The sequence below is a fragment of the Mustela nigripes genome, chromosome 2 (assembly GCF_022355385.1).
Source record: "Mustela nigripes isolate SB6536 chromosome 2, MUSNIG.SB6536, whole genome shotgun sequence".
Lineage (NCBI taxonomy): Eukaryota > Metazoa > Chordata > Mammalia > Carnivora > Mustelidae > Mustela > Mustela nigripes.
Genome location: NC_081558.1, coordinates 32,020,109 through 32,036,645, shown reverse-complemented (window position 1 = coordinate 32,036,645; position 16,537 = coordinate 32,020,109). Strand labels below are relative to the sequence as shown.

Below are 16,537 nucleotides of genomic sequence, written 5' to 3'. Positions count from 1 at the left end.
AAAAAAAAAAAAAAGACTCATTAAATATCAACTGCAGTTTCTCTCTTCTATACTGTAGGCAAATAGTAATATAGTTGAGGTTTGAGTGGATATCCCAGAAGTGGAGAATCTTTCTTCATCATTTTTTTTTTTAATTAAAAATCAGTGACCTAGGGGCGCCTGGGTGGCTCAGTGGGTTAAGCCACTGCCTTCGGCTCAGGTCATGATCCCAGGGTCCTGGGGTCGAGTCCCGCGTCGGGCTCTCTGCTCGGCAGGGAGCCTGCTTCCTCCTCTCTCTCTCTCTGCCTACTTGTGATCTCTCTCTGTCAAATAAATAAATAAAATCTTTAAAAAAAAAAAAAATCAGTGACCTACTAGAACACCATTGGCCATTCCCAGGCTAGCTTAAATAGAGGAGAGTTTTAGTAAGGTTTCAGGTGGGGTTTTTGCTGTTACTCTTTTTGTGGCTACCCACAATATGTTTGACTCACATCCTTTTTAACATTAGAAGAGAAAATCAGATGCATGCCAGTACATAAATGACTGTTTTTAAATGTTCTTTGCCTCTGGATTTTGCCCAGGGATTTAAGAAGGAAACAAGAAGGGAGCAAAGGGAAAGCTGTATACAGAAAGGGCAAAGTTCGTGGCCCACAGATGGAAGGAATATGGAAAGGACTCGCAGCGCAAGTATCAGCGCAAGTAGATGACTTGGTGAAATGTGCTATTTGCCAGAACCATCAAAGACAGAGCTAGAGCATTCGGCTCGGGTCATGATCTCAGAGTCCTGGGATCGAGCCCCGCATCGGGCTCCCTGCTCCGCGGGAAGCCTGCTTCCCTCTCTCTCTCTCTCTGCCTGCCTCTCTGCCTACTTGTGATCTCTGTCTTTCAAATAAATAAATAAAATCTTTAAAAAAAAAAACAAAAAAAAAAAAAAAAAAAGACAGAGCTAGAGCTGGATGGTTGTCTTCATGCCCTTTGAAGTAGTCTTTAGGTATTTACAGGCCTGCTGTTTTTCCCTTCTTAAGGAGAGTTTGCCAGAGAAACTGACCATCGAAGTTTCTGACAGTGTTGTGCTGGAATTGGCTGAAGATCCAGTTGGTCAGTTTTCAGGAATTCTGTAAGCCAGTTGTTAAATTCAACTTTCTCTGTTTTTTTTTTTGAGAATACAGCTTTTTAAAAATTCGAATAGCCAATATATAACACATCATTAGTTTTTGTTTTTTTTTTTTAAGATTTTATTTATTTATTTGACAGATGGAAATCACAAGTAGGCAGAGAGGCAGGCAGAGAAAGAGGAAGGGAAGCAGGCTCCCTGTCGAGCAGAGAGCCTGATGCGGGGCTTGATCCCAGGACCCTGGGATCATGACTTGAGCTGAAGGCAGAGGCTTAACCCACTGAGCCACCCAGGCGCCCCACATCATTAGTTTTTGATACAATGTTCAGTGATTTCATTAGTTGCATATAACACCCAGTGCTCATTCAGCCATTTTTAAAGCTTAATTGTATAAACTTACATTAAAATCAGAGGTGATAAGTACTCAGGACTCATCCCTTCATGATTATTTTCTTGTGTTTCCCTGTTATCTGTGCTCATCTGTTACATCCACGGGGTGGCAGTGCCATGTAATGGACGCTGCTCTGTGTCTCTTCTAGTCCCACATCCAGTGACATCCCATGGGTAGCTAGAAATCATCCTTAGCGGGATTGTTTTGCACCATAGAAATGGGCACATGTACACATTTAGGGATCTAAGCAGTTGTTCTTTGAAACTTTGTAGTGTTTGGTCTGCCTCGGGTGGCTCTTGCATTATTTTAACTTCACATTGTGGCCACTTGCATCCTTGTCTTACATACTATACTCAAATATAACCTTCATCCAGGCATCATTTCTTATTTGTATGCGTGTCCTTTCCCCACTAGCCATGAGCGGTTCCTTGCATATAGAAGACTGCCTTGTCCAGTGTGCTCAGGCCGCCATAATAGAACACTATAGCCCGGGTGGTGTCAACAGCAGATTTGCTTCCTTCACAGTTCTGTAGACAAGAAGTCCAAGATCTAGGACCCAGCAGGGTTGGTTTCTGGTAAGACCTCTGTTCTTAGCCTGCAGATGACTGCCCTCTGCATATGTCTTCAGGGTGCTTTTTCTCTGTGCGTGCACGCTCCTGGTGCCTCCTCATCTTCTAAGGACATCATTTCTTTCTGATTACAGCCCTACCCTTCTGACCTCATTTAAATGTAATCCTCTCTTTAAAAGCTGTGTCTCCAAATACAATCACTTCCGGGGTTAGGGCTTTAGCATGTGAACAGACGGGCACAGTTCCGTCCATGACCTAGACATTTATGACTTATGTATTCGATTGCTTCAAAGCTGGAAAACAGAGCCTTTGCTATGTGCCTGCCTCTGTAGTAGTGGCATTATCCCATTTGAGCCTCGTGGCAATGCTTTAAGGTGAATGTTATTGTCCCCATTTTACAGATGAAGATACTGACTTTACAAGAGATGTAGAATAACTTGCCCAACTATGTACAGATGGTAAGTTTTCAATCCAGTATTCAGACCCAAACAATGTGACTCCAGAGTCCCAACACTCAACCACTATAGGAAACTACCATCCTGCTTTTTCCATACATATGTATGTGTATATTTTGTCTAAAGGCAATATTGAAACTGTTACCAAATAAAGTAAGCAACTGTTGAGGAATTCTTAGCAGGGCATGTATGCAAATGTGTAGACATTCTGCAAAGAGCAGTTTTGACAAAATTGGGGTAGGGGAGACTTAATGTAATTGTAGTTTGAAGGAGAAGTGTTGAAATTCCAAGTTCTTTCGTTTCTGGGACCTCTTCTTCAAGACAGGATACAGTGAATGCCAGGTTTCCAATCCACATCCAATCCAAACTAAATGGAAAGTACTTTCTAACTAAACATTGAGGTTTAATATTCTAATATTCTAAATTAAAAAGTTTTGGAAAACTTTAAGATTGGGAAGAAGAGAGTATGTGGACCTAGGAGGCATAGAGAAAGAACATCTCACACGATTTGAGATTACAGGAGCTACTTAGGACATAATGTGATCATTTTCTGTAATTTGAACAAAATTGACTCAACTTGGAAGAAATGCTCTAGCTTCAAATACAAATGGGTATTGTTTGGCCCCTTCCTCCTTTTTTTTTAAAAAAAGATTTTATTTATTTATTTATTTATTTGGCAGGCAGAGATCACAAGTAGGGAGAGAGGCAGGCAGGGGTGGGGGTGGGGAGTAGGCTCCCTGCTGAGCAGGCTTGATCCCTGGGGACCCAGGTGCTCCATTTCCCTTCCTCTTAAAGAAGCAGTCCCTTGTCCCTTGTCAGTATTTCATTCATCTTTCTAGCTGCTCCTCCATCCCTCCACACCAGGAGATCTTCAGTGACAAAGCAGGTGCTTCGATGGGTTGAAAGGAAAGCTCTGTGAGTTTTACTCTGGTTCCTCTGGAAATCTCACCTGCATATTCTCTTCTTCCTCCCTGTATCTGTCCAAATCCTTCCATAAACCAGCGAGGCAGAAAGGTGAGATTAGGACACAGCATGCATTCACTCAGCAAACATGTGTTGAGCACCTGCTAGGTATGAGACACTCACCTGGGGTGTATACAGTCAACAAAATCCCAGGCATTCACACTCTAGAGGGAAGAGAGAGACAATGAATGAGTAGATCATGCACCCGCAAGGGGTAAGTTCTTTGATGAAAAGCAGGTTAAGTGTTTGCCAGTTTCAGTGCTATTGACATGCGGAACCAGGTTATTCTTGACCGTGGAAGCTGTCTTCTGCATGGTGGGACATTTGGCAACATCCCTGCCCTCAGCCCACTCGATGCCCAACAGCATGCATCTTTGCACGACACACCCACACTCACCTTAAGGATAAGGGGTGAAGGTGCTGATTTATTAAGATCGTCCTCTCTGGGGAGGAAGACCTCTCTGAGGAGGTGACGTTTGAGCAAAGAGTAGAGGAAATGAGAATGGGCGTCCCATAAACATCTGGGGAGAAAATGTGCATGGCAAAGAGAACGGCTAGTGCAGAGGAATGGCAAGGAGGATGTTGGGAGCAGAACTGAGCCACAGGAATATAGTAAGAGACATGATCGGCCAGGAGGAGGCATGACCTTGATCGTACAGTGGAAGACTTTGGTTTTGAATCAGAGGGCAATGGGAACCGTGGAAAGTTTCCAGAAGAGCGATGACATGACCTGTTTAATATTCAGATAGCGTAGTCCTTGCTGTTGGATAGAGACTCCCCTGCAGGGAATAAAGGTGAAAGCCAGGGTCCAGAAGCAACCGTGTCCGGAATTCCCCTGAGCACTTAGTTGTGGCTAGACGGTCCTACAGGGTTGGGGAGGGAGACTAAGTTCTGGGTATGTTTTGAGCCTACGTCTGACGTGGTTTAATGTTGAATCAGACATTGGGTGTGAGCGAAAAAGAAAGAAAGAAAAAAAGCCTTTGAAATACTCTTCTTCAAAAATACCCTGTATGAGCTTTTATTTCTGATTTTTGATCCTAACCCTATGGGAGTCGAAGCATGGTGTTTAAGCATTAGGAATTGGACTTTTATTTCCTACATTACTTCCTGAGTAAACCAATTAAAATTATAATGTGGGTCTCCAGGAGAAAAGGAAAGGAGCCAAACCTGGTATAATTTTACCTCTTAGATGCCACTTAACACCACTTTTCTCCTCTTGCTTGGGTAATGAAATTCTGGCAAGTGGGGGCACAGTAAACAAGCGAGCCCTTAAAAGCAGCCCATCACCACTTGCTTATAGCTGCAATGCTTCCCGATTGTTCTCCAGGTCTCCATTTCAGAACTAGTGTGTGCTTTTCATAAACATCACCACGTGCCACAAATTCAGGCAGCATCTTTCCCTTCTCCATAGCATCTGCCTTCTGAGACCTTGGGCTTATTCTAGATATTGCCTTCCTGAATTGAGGTAGATTAACCAAGGTTCCAAGCTTCTCAAACGGCAGGAGTGGGAGAGTGCGAAATAAAGGTCTCATCTTCCAGTTGGTCTCTGGGTTAAGATGAGCTTTTATAAAGCCTTTCAAATGTGTCAGCCCACATCGGAGATTATACGTCAGGAGTTTTTACCTTCACCTTGTGGAGTCATGTTTGCCTTCTTTTTTTTTTTTTTTTTTTTTTTTTTTTTAAAGATTTTATTTATTTATCAGAGAGGGGGGGTGGAGAGAGAGCACAGGCAGACAGAATAGCAGGCAGAGGCAGAGGGAGAAGCAGGCTCCCTGCCAAGCAAGGAGCCCGACGTGGGACTCGATCCCAGGACGCTGGGATCATGACCTGAGCCGAAGGCAGCTGCTTAACCAACTGAGCCACCCAGGCGTCCCTCATGTTTGCCTTCTTAAATCAGTGTTTCTCCACTGAGAAATACCTCATACCATACTGGTATGAGGTATTCATTAAGAATATAGAATTCTGGGCTTCCCCGCCACCCCCCCCCAGACCCAGAAGAATGGAAATGGGGATAATGTTTAATAAAGACCTCAAATGGTTCTACAGTTTGCTAGCATTTGAGAACCATTGCTATATCATTTAGGAATGGCATTCAGTTCCTAGTACCTTAGACTGTGAATAAAGATACCATTTCTTTCACTCATTGGTAAGAAAGGTTTGGAGATGGGCAATCCAGAGCTGGTTTGGTGCTCCATAGTACAATAAAGAAAGTTATGGTACAGGATGGCTGCTGGAGCTCCAGCCATTGTTTTTACATTCCAGACAGGAAACAGTAAGAAGGGAGAATGGGGGAGGGGATTTTTTGCTAACTGCTCAGCCTCCTTTAAAAGAGTTTTCCCAGGAGTCACATGCTACATGTCATTGGCCAGAATTTAATTGCATGGCCACTCATAGCTACTAGGGAGCTGTAAAAATATTATTCTAAGCTGGGTATATATTGATGCTTTAAGTAAGATTTTGGCATTCTTATTAAGGAAAAGGGATGTAGATAGGCAACCATGTCTGCCACAACTCTCTTGTACCATCATTCCATGGATTTGCAGAAAGACCTTTCATTTGGAGTACCTCATTTTTCACCTTTTGCCGGTTCATTTTAGACCATATGTTGGTTATTTTCTGGAGAACACCAAAGGAAAACATGTCCATCATGTACGTGGTCAGTCATACATACTGGGAATCTGCTATATTTGGTGTTTCAGTTCTTTCCCATCCATCTGCCAGTCTCCTTTTTTCTTTTCTTTTTTTTTAAAGATTTTATTTATTTATTTATTTGACAGACAGAGATCACAAGTAGGCAGAGAGGCAGGCAGAGAACGAGGGAGAAGCAGTCTCCCCGTTGAGCAGAGCCCGATGTGGGACTCAATCCCAGGACCCTGAGACCATGACCTGAGCCAAGGCAGAGGCTTAACCCTCTGAGCCACCCAGGTGCCCCTCTTTTTTTCTTGATAAAGAAGGCCAAGAATCCAAAAAAACAGGAAAGGATAAGGAAACCAAGTCCAAAAAATGTTTTCCCCTTTTTAGTTATGCGATGCTCCGTCTAATGAGTACAATGGAGGAGCCTCCAGGGCATGGGGTGGGTTCAGGAGATACTGTATATAAAAACACGTCTGCCCTAAGAGCCATTCCGTAATAAATACGTTCACTGAGAGGGTGAAGGACAGTTGAATCTGAGATCAGCCAGGGAAATCTGACTTCTCTTTTGGGTTCCCACTCCTAAGAACACAGGATGCTTTTGAGATGGAAAATGTCCCACCCAATAAGAGAAGCATTTTGCCCTTAGAATTTCTTATCCTTGCTGGAGCTGGTGGATTCCCCCTTCTTAAGCATGTCTGCAGGTGTGGCAAGAGACACCTGCCAAATTAAGTGAGAGTCAACAAGTCCCCTCCCCTCCCCAGGGCCTCCTGGATCTCCTGGAGAGCACAGGATCACCATCATCTACCGGGCAACCTCACGGGGTTGGCTGTTGAGGGAAAACAGTTGCACGACTCTACAGATCTCAGAACGTGCTCCCTGGACCCCCAGCAGAGGCACCACAGGGGAAAGCAGCGTAAATGTGAACCATTGGACCCAACCCCAGTCCTGTGGAATTAGAAATGTGTTTTAAGACGCCATCCACGTGGTTCTGATGCAAGCTAAAATTTGAGAACCACCACTCTAATGAAGCACTTTGCACTTTTTTTGTTTTTTTTTTTTAAATTAGCACACCTTTCTCTCCAACAGGGAGTCATTTGACTCCCTCCCTTCCATCTCTGCCCAGGCAGATATGCTGTCAAATGTGCAGTTCCTTCTAACAAACCCAGTCTTTCAAACTGGGTGAGGCCTCGCTTTGTAGATTTATTTGCACACTGACTAAAGCTCTTGCAATCCATCTGACACAGACTGAAGTTCTTGCCAAACCTCACTGTGGGGAGTGACATTGTAAATAAAGGCCTTCAGCTATCTCATTTTCCTGAGCCAGTGGATTGTGTGCAAAATGCTTTTGTTTGCGGGAAGCGTACCTCATACAGCTCAACCCAAGGTGCAAGTAGCACAGGGCACCTCTACCTGAGTAATGAATAAATGGAATGGACTTTCTAGCCCATTCCAAAGTACTGCTTTTGGAGAGTGATACTTAGTACACACAGGAGGAAAAAATGATCAGCCTAGCAGACAGTGCTCGTTAGTGGTCACCATTGACAAAATCCTATTGAATTTGATTATTTGCTTGTGAAAATTAGCGAGAGAAACATGGTTGGACAAAAAATGAGCAATCTGCAGGGTTTTCAGGGGTGGTGCCAAATTTAATTTCCGTAGTGCCAGAAAGTACACTAAATATTTTCCCTTTACCGATGATTTGCTGTGTGTTTGTTTTGGGCTACGCAGTAGTTTTCTTTTGGAGGATGCCAGAGGAAACTACATGCAGCAGTTCTGTGTTGCCAGAGCCAGACTGGGAATTTGAGAGGGGAGTTTCAACATCCTTCCCATCCCTTTGCTCAAGGAAGAGCTTGGACTTCCCAAGCTTTGGAACATCAGGAGGAGACACAGAAGCCAGGGGGTGGAAGAACTAAGAGAAGTGGTGAAGAACCAACTCGTTCCCCATCCTCAGAGCAGGCCAGATCACCTACCATGTGAAGTGAGGATGATTGGGGAGGTTGTTACTTAATATTAGCTGATTTGGTTTCATAATGGTGCATTTCACTTGGTAAGTTTTTAAGTCTTCCACCAAACTGTTGACTGCCTCCTGAGGAACTATTTTTAGTACATTCTGTATACATGAAATTACTGAATGCTGGTAGAAGGACGTATTTTCTGCAGCAGTGATCCGTTGGCTTGAATTATAAAAGGCAACACAAGATGTCCAGTCAGGAAAGATAGAGCTGTGTTCTTAAAGAGTAGTCACTGCCTCTGTTGACGTAAGAATTCAAGTCTTTAGGACGGACCTCAGGGTGCCAGGGTATTGACTGAGCAACCGGTCCCAAAGAGGTCTCCAGTCAAAGCCGACTTTGCTTTGCCCTGCCCTGGCATGCTGGGATGCCTTTATCTCCAATCTCAAAACAGGATGGAACTTCTCCAATCCAGTCTGCAGGTGTGGACCTTGCCCAAGATGGGGTAAGCAGGGTCCTTCTCTGGCGACTTCAAAACGGAGCCAAGTGAGTCAGTCAAGGATGGATGCAAAGGGAGGTTGTGTAAGTTTAGGTGCTGTGGGAATCTTTAAACTTTGAGAAGCTAAGGGACAGATCTGCAGGAGAAGAAGACTAAGGCAGAGATAAGATTCTCCCCTCTGAAATCAAACTATCTTAAATAACATTATCCTCCCTTGCCACCTTCTTCCTTAGATTAAAGTATTTGGGGGCCTCCAAGTTTGATCTCAATCTGTAAGCAGGTAGTGTGGCTCTGCCTCTCGAAATGGAAGAGAGGCCAGGAAAATCTGGATCCTTCCCTTGGGAGCCTGCGGGCCAGATAATGGACTCCCCACTATGTGTTCATATTGCTTATTGTTATGGAGGGCCAAGTTCTTCGCCCTCACTCTTGTTGAATTGCAGTCCTGCGATGAGGATTCTGAGAGATTCTAGAATTCAGAGGAACACAGAGATGGGAAGTGACACAGCTGTGAACGGGGGTTCACAAACAGCTGCCTAAGAGGCAAGGAAGGTTCCAACCAGGCTCAGCCTTGGATGGTGACAGCAAAGACTGGGCTCAAGGTGCCAGGTCACAGGGGCTCTCAGGAATGCTTGTGCTCTGGGCGGCAAAGAGGGGTGTGTGAGTCCCGAAGGGCGAGTCAGGAGAGGGTCCATTGCACTCAGTTTGGACTCTCCTGTCAAGCAACTCCAGTGATTTTCCTTTCTTAGTAGCATCCGTCCCGAAGCTTCTGTCACTGGCGTGAGAATGACAAAGGGACATTGCAGCAAGGCTTGGCTACAAGCAGTCTCTCAGCTTGGGGTGTGAGACCCATTCCTCAAGACACAGGGCTCAGCTTTCTGCCTGCACTTACTGGCCGTGGCGTGTGATGCATAGATCGCTCTGAGCACAAAATGGGGTGCTGGTCTCTGATGGGCCCATGGCCAGCTCCTCCTCCCAAACTAACTCATGATCTGGGCTTTCCTTTCTTCTCAGAGAGAGTGCTGGTAACCTGTGGGCTGCTTTCAAAACCTGGAGCCCTTCCTTCCCATCCCAGTATGCGGTTCCCCACCAGATGCCTCTAGGGAGGGGTTGCATGGCCCTATCTTGAGAAAGCCAGCTAGTCTATGAGCAGTCTGTTTATGGTTGCCTTCGGGCTTTGCTTGAGACAGGAATATGCACAGGATGGTGAATGGTTACAGTTGTGTGTTACGAAAATAAAGATGGCTTCCGCATCTTCCTGAAGGTCTTGTCACTGCCAAGCGTTTCCCTCCTCCCACCTTTTAAGAGCTATGATCTCCTTTCTGGAGATAAAAGTAGACAGAGCTTTCATAGCTCTTTTTCCCAGCATTCTCCAAACATGTATTCATGTCCAGGGCTCCCTCAACTCAAGGGAATTAGACCAAGTTTGCAGAGTGGAACAAATAGAATGAATTTAGAGCCTCAAGTCTTCTGTCTTCTGTGTCTTGTTGAATGAATGCCTTGTTTCGCAAGAGCTGGTCATGATGCTAAGAGATAGTTGGAAAGAATTTTCCATGATGTCATCTGAACTTGTGGGATTTTTTTTTTTTTTTTAATTTTTTTGCCCCTCCTGTATCATAGCATAACCTTCTGTTTTGGCCAGTTTTTCCTGACCCGAGTTTTGCATACAGCTGGATAACAGAATGTCTGTTTTCTTTTCTTAGGCAAAATTAGATGCCTTCCCAAGTCTTTGTTAGAGCTGAATAAGCCCCAGAAAGGACAAGAATATGTCCTAACAGCCGTAAACAGGAGCATTCTGGGATGTGCAGAAATATCTGTCAATGACCATTTGTAATTATGTACTTAGTATCCCAGATGTCGTGACTCTATTTTCAGACAGTTGGAAACTGCTACCTGTCCTTACAGAGCACTCAAAACCTAGAGGGCTTTTAGTGTAGGTGGAGGCCAAAGGGACCCAGCAGCTCAGCGAGTGCCAGAGCCTGGCTCTGACTTCAGGGTGAGACAGGCACTGACACATCCCTTTGGCTGGGGAGGCACGGCGCATGCCGGAGACTCACAGAGAAAATGGTAAAGTTGCTCTCTCTCCCATTCTCTGTCTCTGTCTCTCTCTCTCTCTCTCTCTGTCTCTCTCAGGGTGGGGAGCCTGCCGACAAAACTCTATGCTCTGGGTCCCCCCGCCCCCGGCCCCGCGCCTATCTGCCGAATTCTCTTTTTCTAGGAAAGTGTACTAGCTTTATTTTTCCCTAGCAAGACAGGGGAAAGCCTCAAGATTTGGGTGATTGGCTCCACTCTTTCTTCAAGGATGAATCTGTCTGCTTGCAGTGAGAAAGGCAGATGCTGTTAAGTTGCAGGAGGGTGGAAACGACTTGAAGTTGAATGTGTCCTGCTGCCAGAATCTTCTTCCCGGGGGAAGTGGGGACGGGCAGTGACCCATGTGCTTGCATCTTACAGGTTCATCAGTATTACAGCTGTCTCCCAGAAGAGAAGGTTCCCTACGTCAACAGCCCCGGAGAGAAGCTTCGAATCAAGCAGCTACTACACCAGCTGCCACCCCATGACAATGAGGTAAGGAGGAGCTCCCAGGGGCCTTAGCAAGACTTGTCTTAGAAGGTCCTGTGACTTGCTCACCTTCTCCATAATCAGATTGCTGTGATCAGTGAGGTCTCCGAAGAAAAACTCTGGCCCATTTTAGGTTTTAGCTTCCTTAATTAGAGCCAAAAGAAACGGCCCGACACTTTCCAGAAAGCAGATCTCTTTATGGACTGGATTCATCTCCGAGCCCGGCACAACTAGCTGTTTGGGGCATCCGGGGAGCCCTAAAATTTAAAAGCTCAAGCCCAGGTTTTCCTAGTTGAAGAAGAATGTGCTGGTTGCCCAAGTCCTTCGGCTGATTGCGATTCCCCGGGCCAGTCCAAGGTCAAGCCTTGCAAAAACATGATTCCCTGGCATTCTCAGCATCGTTTAATGTTAAGTAAGTGGGCAAGTCTTCCACATTAGGCTGTGATAAAAGTCACATATCCAGCTTTGCAGCTCTGAACATCTGCGTTTTTGTCGTTGAAAGGCCAACTTTGCTCGCTCACCATTTGTACACCTGGAAGGCTAGCTTGCAAGCTGTCCTTTTTTTTCCTGAACCCCGATAGAAGACACTGTAATGAGGCGTTTCTTATCTTTGAAGTCGAATTGCTCACAAAGGGAAAATCCATGCATACATTTGTGAAAAGATCATCCTGCTTGAAGGGCTTAGGTTTGGACACTGGAAATGAATTTTTGAAATATCTGGTTTTTAAAAACAGTCATCCCCTAGAATGGAATTGTCCACTTAGCTGATTGCATTTTAAACGATTTTAAATTGAAAGGAGAAATAACTCCTCCAGGAACTGGACCCCAGCTTTCTACCGACTGCTCCCACCCACAAGCTGGATCTCCTGGGAAATTGAGTAGGTGCTATTTTAGTCTTTATTTGCCCGTATTTGGATCAAAAGGGATATTTCGGCAGCCTCAAAAATAAATTTGAGTCAGTGAAGCAACAGCTTAAAAACTAAAGCAAGTCCCTAGAAAGAGAGCCAGGATTTCCTGTCGCCCATTTCCAACTTCATAAAACAAATACAAACAATGTTTTCCCCTTTAAAGCCAAGAGCAAGCCCTGTAACCGGATGCCCAGTTAAATAATTTGGAAGTGAAAATGCGGGTTTTTCCAAGCTGGAGGGGAGTGCCTTTCTTTAAGAGCACATCCATAAAACGTCAGTGGTATAATCCTATGTTCTGGGCTAGTCCGGTCACAGTGGTGCTCCGTGCTCACGGGGACATCCACAGGACGACTTCCTTTTAACACTTGTTTGCTTGCTGGGGCAAGGGGATCTGTGCTCTGCTTTTAATGATTTCCAGTTAACTGTGGGTTTATGAAAAGAGACCATTCAAACTCCTTCTTCCTGCTGGAGAGGATTCCTTCCATGTGACCCAGTGGGCAGATTTCGCCCACTTGACCTGGCCCTTTTCAGGACAAAGAGTGATGATTCTGAAGTCAGTATCTGATTATTTGCTCTTTGCCCAGAGGAAGCAGTTGAGACTGAGCTAGCTGGCTCAGTTTCCCAGGTAGGAAGCAGTAGTCCTGGTCTACAGACTTGCCAAGGCCCATCACATCACAAGCCATCTGAGCTTTTCACATAACCTTTCCGCTGTTACTCCAGAGAAGGACAGGAAGTGGGACGAGGTCTGTGTTTCCCATAGGGTGGCAGACACAGGACTTGGGGTGGTGCATAAACATGGCAGTTAGTGAAAGTGAGCTGCATAATAAGAGAATCACTCCCTTTTAAATTGTGCTTTATTCCTCTAGATGGAACATGGAACAGGTAGGATCTGCCCCAGGGGCAGGGAGGTGGGATTTCAGTTTGGGCTACCCAGTTTGCTGGTATCTCTCCAACTCATACCGGTCTCCACTTTTAAGTAACTGCCTTAGGAATCTCCATTTCATGGGGCTCCTGGGTGGCTCAGTGGGTTAAGCCTCTGCCTTTGGCTCAGGTCATGATCCCAGGGTCCTGGGATCGAGCCCCGCATCGGGCTCTCTGCTCGGCAGGGAGCCTGCTTCCTCCTCTCTCTCTGCCTGCCTCCCTGCCTACTTGTGATCTCTCTCTGTCAAATAATTAAATAAAATAAAAACTTTAAAAAAAAGAATCGCCATTTCAGGATCTCCCTTGAGCGGAAGTTGCTAGAATCTAACAACATGATTTCATTCTCACATTGTCTCACTTTAGGGTCACCTTCTGGTTCTTATAGGTGATACTGACTTTTAATGTATAGTCACAATATACTTTCTTTTTAAGTAAATGTGTTCAAGTTTTAAAAAGTGAGACCATTTATTTTTATTTTTATTTTAAGATTTTATTTATTTGACAGAGAGAGATCACAAGTAGGCAGAGAGGCAGGCAGGGAGAGAGGAGGAAGCAGGCTCCCCGCCAAGCAGAGAGCCCGATGCGGGGCTTGATCCCAGGACTCTGGGATCATGACCTGAGCAGAAGGCAGAGGCTTAACCCACTGAGCTACCCAGGTGCCCCAAGTGAGACCATTTTAAAAACAGTATTAGTGGTTCAAGACTATGGCAGAATTGCCCTAGTATGTGTTAATCAGGGGGAAGACCGGGAAATCTTGGATTTGAGTGTCCATAGTGCCCCTCCCTTAATGCTGGGAGTTTTTATGTTTCACAAGAGGGCAAATATCTCACGCAAGTAGACGGATCAGCCACAGTCCAGTGGGCAGCCCTTTCCCTCCCGCGCACAGATTAACACGCAGGGACTTCTGTGAAGCGGGACATGTACCTCCGGACCAACTCCTTTGCCTCAAGCCTTCGGTTCCCCATTTCCCCAAAATGAGGTGGGAGAAGAAGCTGGGAGCTCTCTGACTGCTGTTCCGGCTCGCTGGCCTGGAGCCATCCTTCGGTGTCAGGGCTCACTCACATGGACGCAGGGAGGGGAACGTATCAGGACCCGACAATCCGTCTGAAGATCCATATCATTTTTTAAAGTAGGAAAAAGCCACAGATCTTGACTAGCCCCAGAGCTTCTCGACATGATGGGGACCTTCATGGGGCAGGAGGGCAGGGTAGCAAGGCTGCGGGACAGTTGCAGAACCTTGAGCCTGCTCGTGAGTCGGGCTCCGGACTGCGGCACCTTTGGTCAGGTCTTTCGACTTCGGTAGAAACTCACGTTCTCCAGCCCCGAGCCCGCTGGTGCGCCAGTGCAGGCCGGCGCTGTAAAGTCGAGTGGGAGCATGTGTCAGAAGAAGTCTGGGGCGCGGGCTGCAGAAATCCCATGGGGCAGAGGCGACGTCCCCCCATGACCCTCTCTGTGTCTGTCCAGGTTCGATATTGCAACTCGCTGGATGAGGAGGAAAAGAGGGAGCTGAAGCTCTTCAGCAACCAGAGGAAACGTGAAAACTTGGGCCGCGGGAATGTCCGGCCCTTCCCCGTCACGATGACGGGGGCCATCTGTGAACAGGTGAGCGTGGAGTCCGAGGTGCGGGGCGGGATCGCGCCGGCGTCGCGTCACGCATGGTGGGTCCTTCAACAGCTGTGTCCTGCAGCACCTCCGGAGGCGCCGCGGCGGGACCCCGTTCTCATTCTGGGCAATACAGCGGTGAACAAAAGATGTGAAAGCTGTTGAAAGATTTTGATTGTCCTCATAAGGAGGTCCGTTCTAGGGGAAACAAACAGTAAAATAAAGAGGAAAAAATACATCAGGGAAGGAGGCTGCAAACCCTGGGGGGTGTGGGGAGCTTGGGATTTCCAGGAAGGTGGCCAGGCAAGGCTGCACTTTGATGGTGGGGTCTCTGGGGGTGCCTGGGGGGCTCAGTCAGTAAGCGTCTGCCTTCAGCTCAGGTTCTGATCTCAGGGTCCTGGGATCAAGTCCTACGTCAGGGGGAGGCAGGGGGGTGTCCCTGCTCAGCAGAGAGTCTGCATCTCCCTCTCTCTCTGCCCCTCCCCACCTCGTGCTCCCTCTCGCTTGCATTCACTCTCAAATAAATAAATAAATGAAATCTTAAAAAAAGAAGAAGGTGGCCTCTGAGCAAAGGCTTCAGGGATGGAGGGAGTGGGTCCTGCAGATCTCAGGGGGCAGAGGGAACAGGTCGCTCCAAGGCTCGGAGGCAGAAGCGTTTCTGTTGTGTTCTGGGACCAACACATGGGCCATGGTGGCACAGAAGAGGGAGTGGAGGGAGGAAGGGAAGCCATGAAACAGAGTGCGTGGAGGGCCAGTTGTGTTCGCCACTGGAAGGAGATGGGAAGCCGGCTGAGGGATTTAAGCACAGGAAAGACATGAAGGATTTATGGCCTAAAATGAGTCCTTTAAATTTGAGAGGCAGGGCAGGGGCTCATGGTGGGTAGGGAGGGAAAAAATGAAACATGATGAGACCGGGGAGGGAGACAAACCATAAGAGATTGTTAATCTCAGGAAACGAACTGAGGGTTGCTGGGGGTTGGGGGGGTGGGGGTAGGGTGGTTGGCTTATGGGCTTTGGGGAGGGTATGTGCTATGGTGAGTACTGAGAAGTGTGTAAACATGGCGATTCACAGATCTGTACCCCTGGGGCAAATAATACATTATATGTTCATTAAAAGGAAATAAATAAATAAATAATGAATCCTTTAGAAAATGAAATTTGCTTGGACCATGGCATCCACCCAGGGCCACTTAAAGAGGTGGTAAAGGGTCATCCTGGGTTTGAGGGTTCTTTAGGGAAATGCATGCCTTCCCCCTTGCATCCTCCCTAGGGCCTCACTGAGCTAGGTCTGGGGGTGGTTTTTCCTGCTATTCTTCTGCAGAACACTCAGGGCCCAGGGGCGGAGGGTTTTCAAGAAAGGTGGACAGGCAGCCTGCCTGGGTTCTCCCTGCCCCTCCTCTCAGCCATCACTCTGGCCCTGCTCTTGGCTTTGCTGCTCTTTGAAAAGCCCCGTCCAGCTCCTGAAGCTCTCTAGGACCCCACTCAGGTGCTGACAATGTGCGAGCTGTCTCAGTGAGAAGTAGAGAAGTACCTACTCCCTGCGGCCACTCCCTACCGTTCTGTGGCCCTTCTTTGAGATTTCAGAGGCATGGGGTGGGGGTGGGGGCGGTGGAGATGTTCCTTAGTAGGGGGAGCACAGGACCACAGGCTGGGAAGTGGGGTCTTCACCCCTGATACTCACCCTTGAGATGTACATGGTCAGTGGTTGAGCTGTGAGATTCAGGAAACAAAAAAAAGGAGGGGAGCATCTGGGTGGCTCAGTCGGTTGGACGGCCAATTCTTTATTTCAGGCTCTACACTCACTGGGAGTCTGCTTGAGGATTGTCTCTCCCTCTGCCTCAGTCCCTCACCCATCCACATTCTCAGTCTCTCTCTCTCAAAATAAATAAATAAATGTTTAAAAAATGGGCCACCTGGGTGGCTCAGTTGGTTAAGCGTCCGACTCTTGGTTTCAGCTCAGATGTGATCTCAGGGTTGTGAGATCGAGCCCGGCGTTG

At 46.7% G+C, this 16,537-nt stretch overlaps 1 protein-coding gene across 4 annotated transcripts in view; it reads left to right on the top strand.

The window, feature by feature from the left end:
• PRICKLE2 (prickle planar cell polarity protein 2) overlaps window positions 1-16,537 on the top strand; it is a 319,924-nt gene that overhangs the window by 251,845 nt on the left and 51,542 nt on the right. For all 4 annotated transcript variants that reach the window (XM_059390095.1, XM_059390096.1, XM_059390097.1 and 1 more), the window contains 2 exons: window positions 11,002-11,115; window positions 14,403-14,540. In XM_059390095.1, coding sequence (XP_059246078.1) covers window positions 11,002-11,115; window positions 14,403-14,540 — 252 coding nt within the window. The remainder of the gene's footprint in view (window positions 1-11,001; window positions 11,116-14,402; window positions 14,541-16,537) is intronic.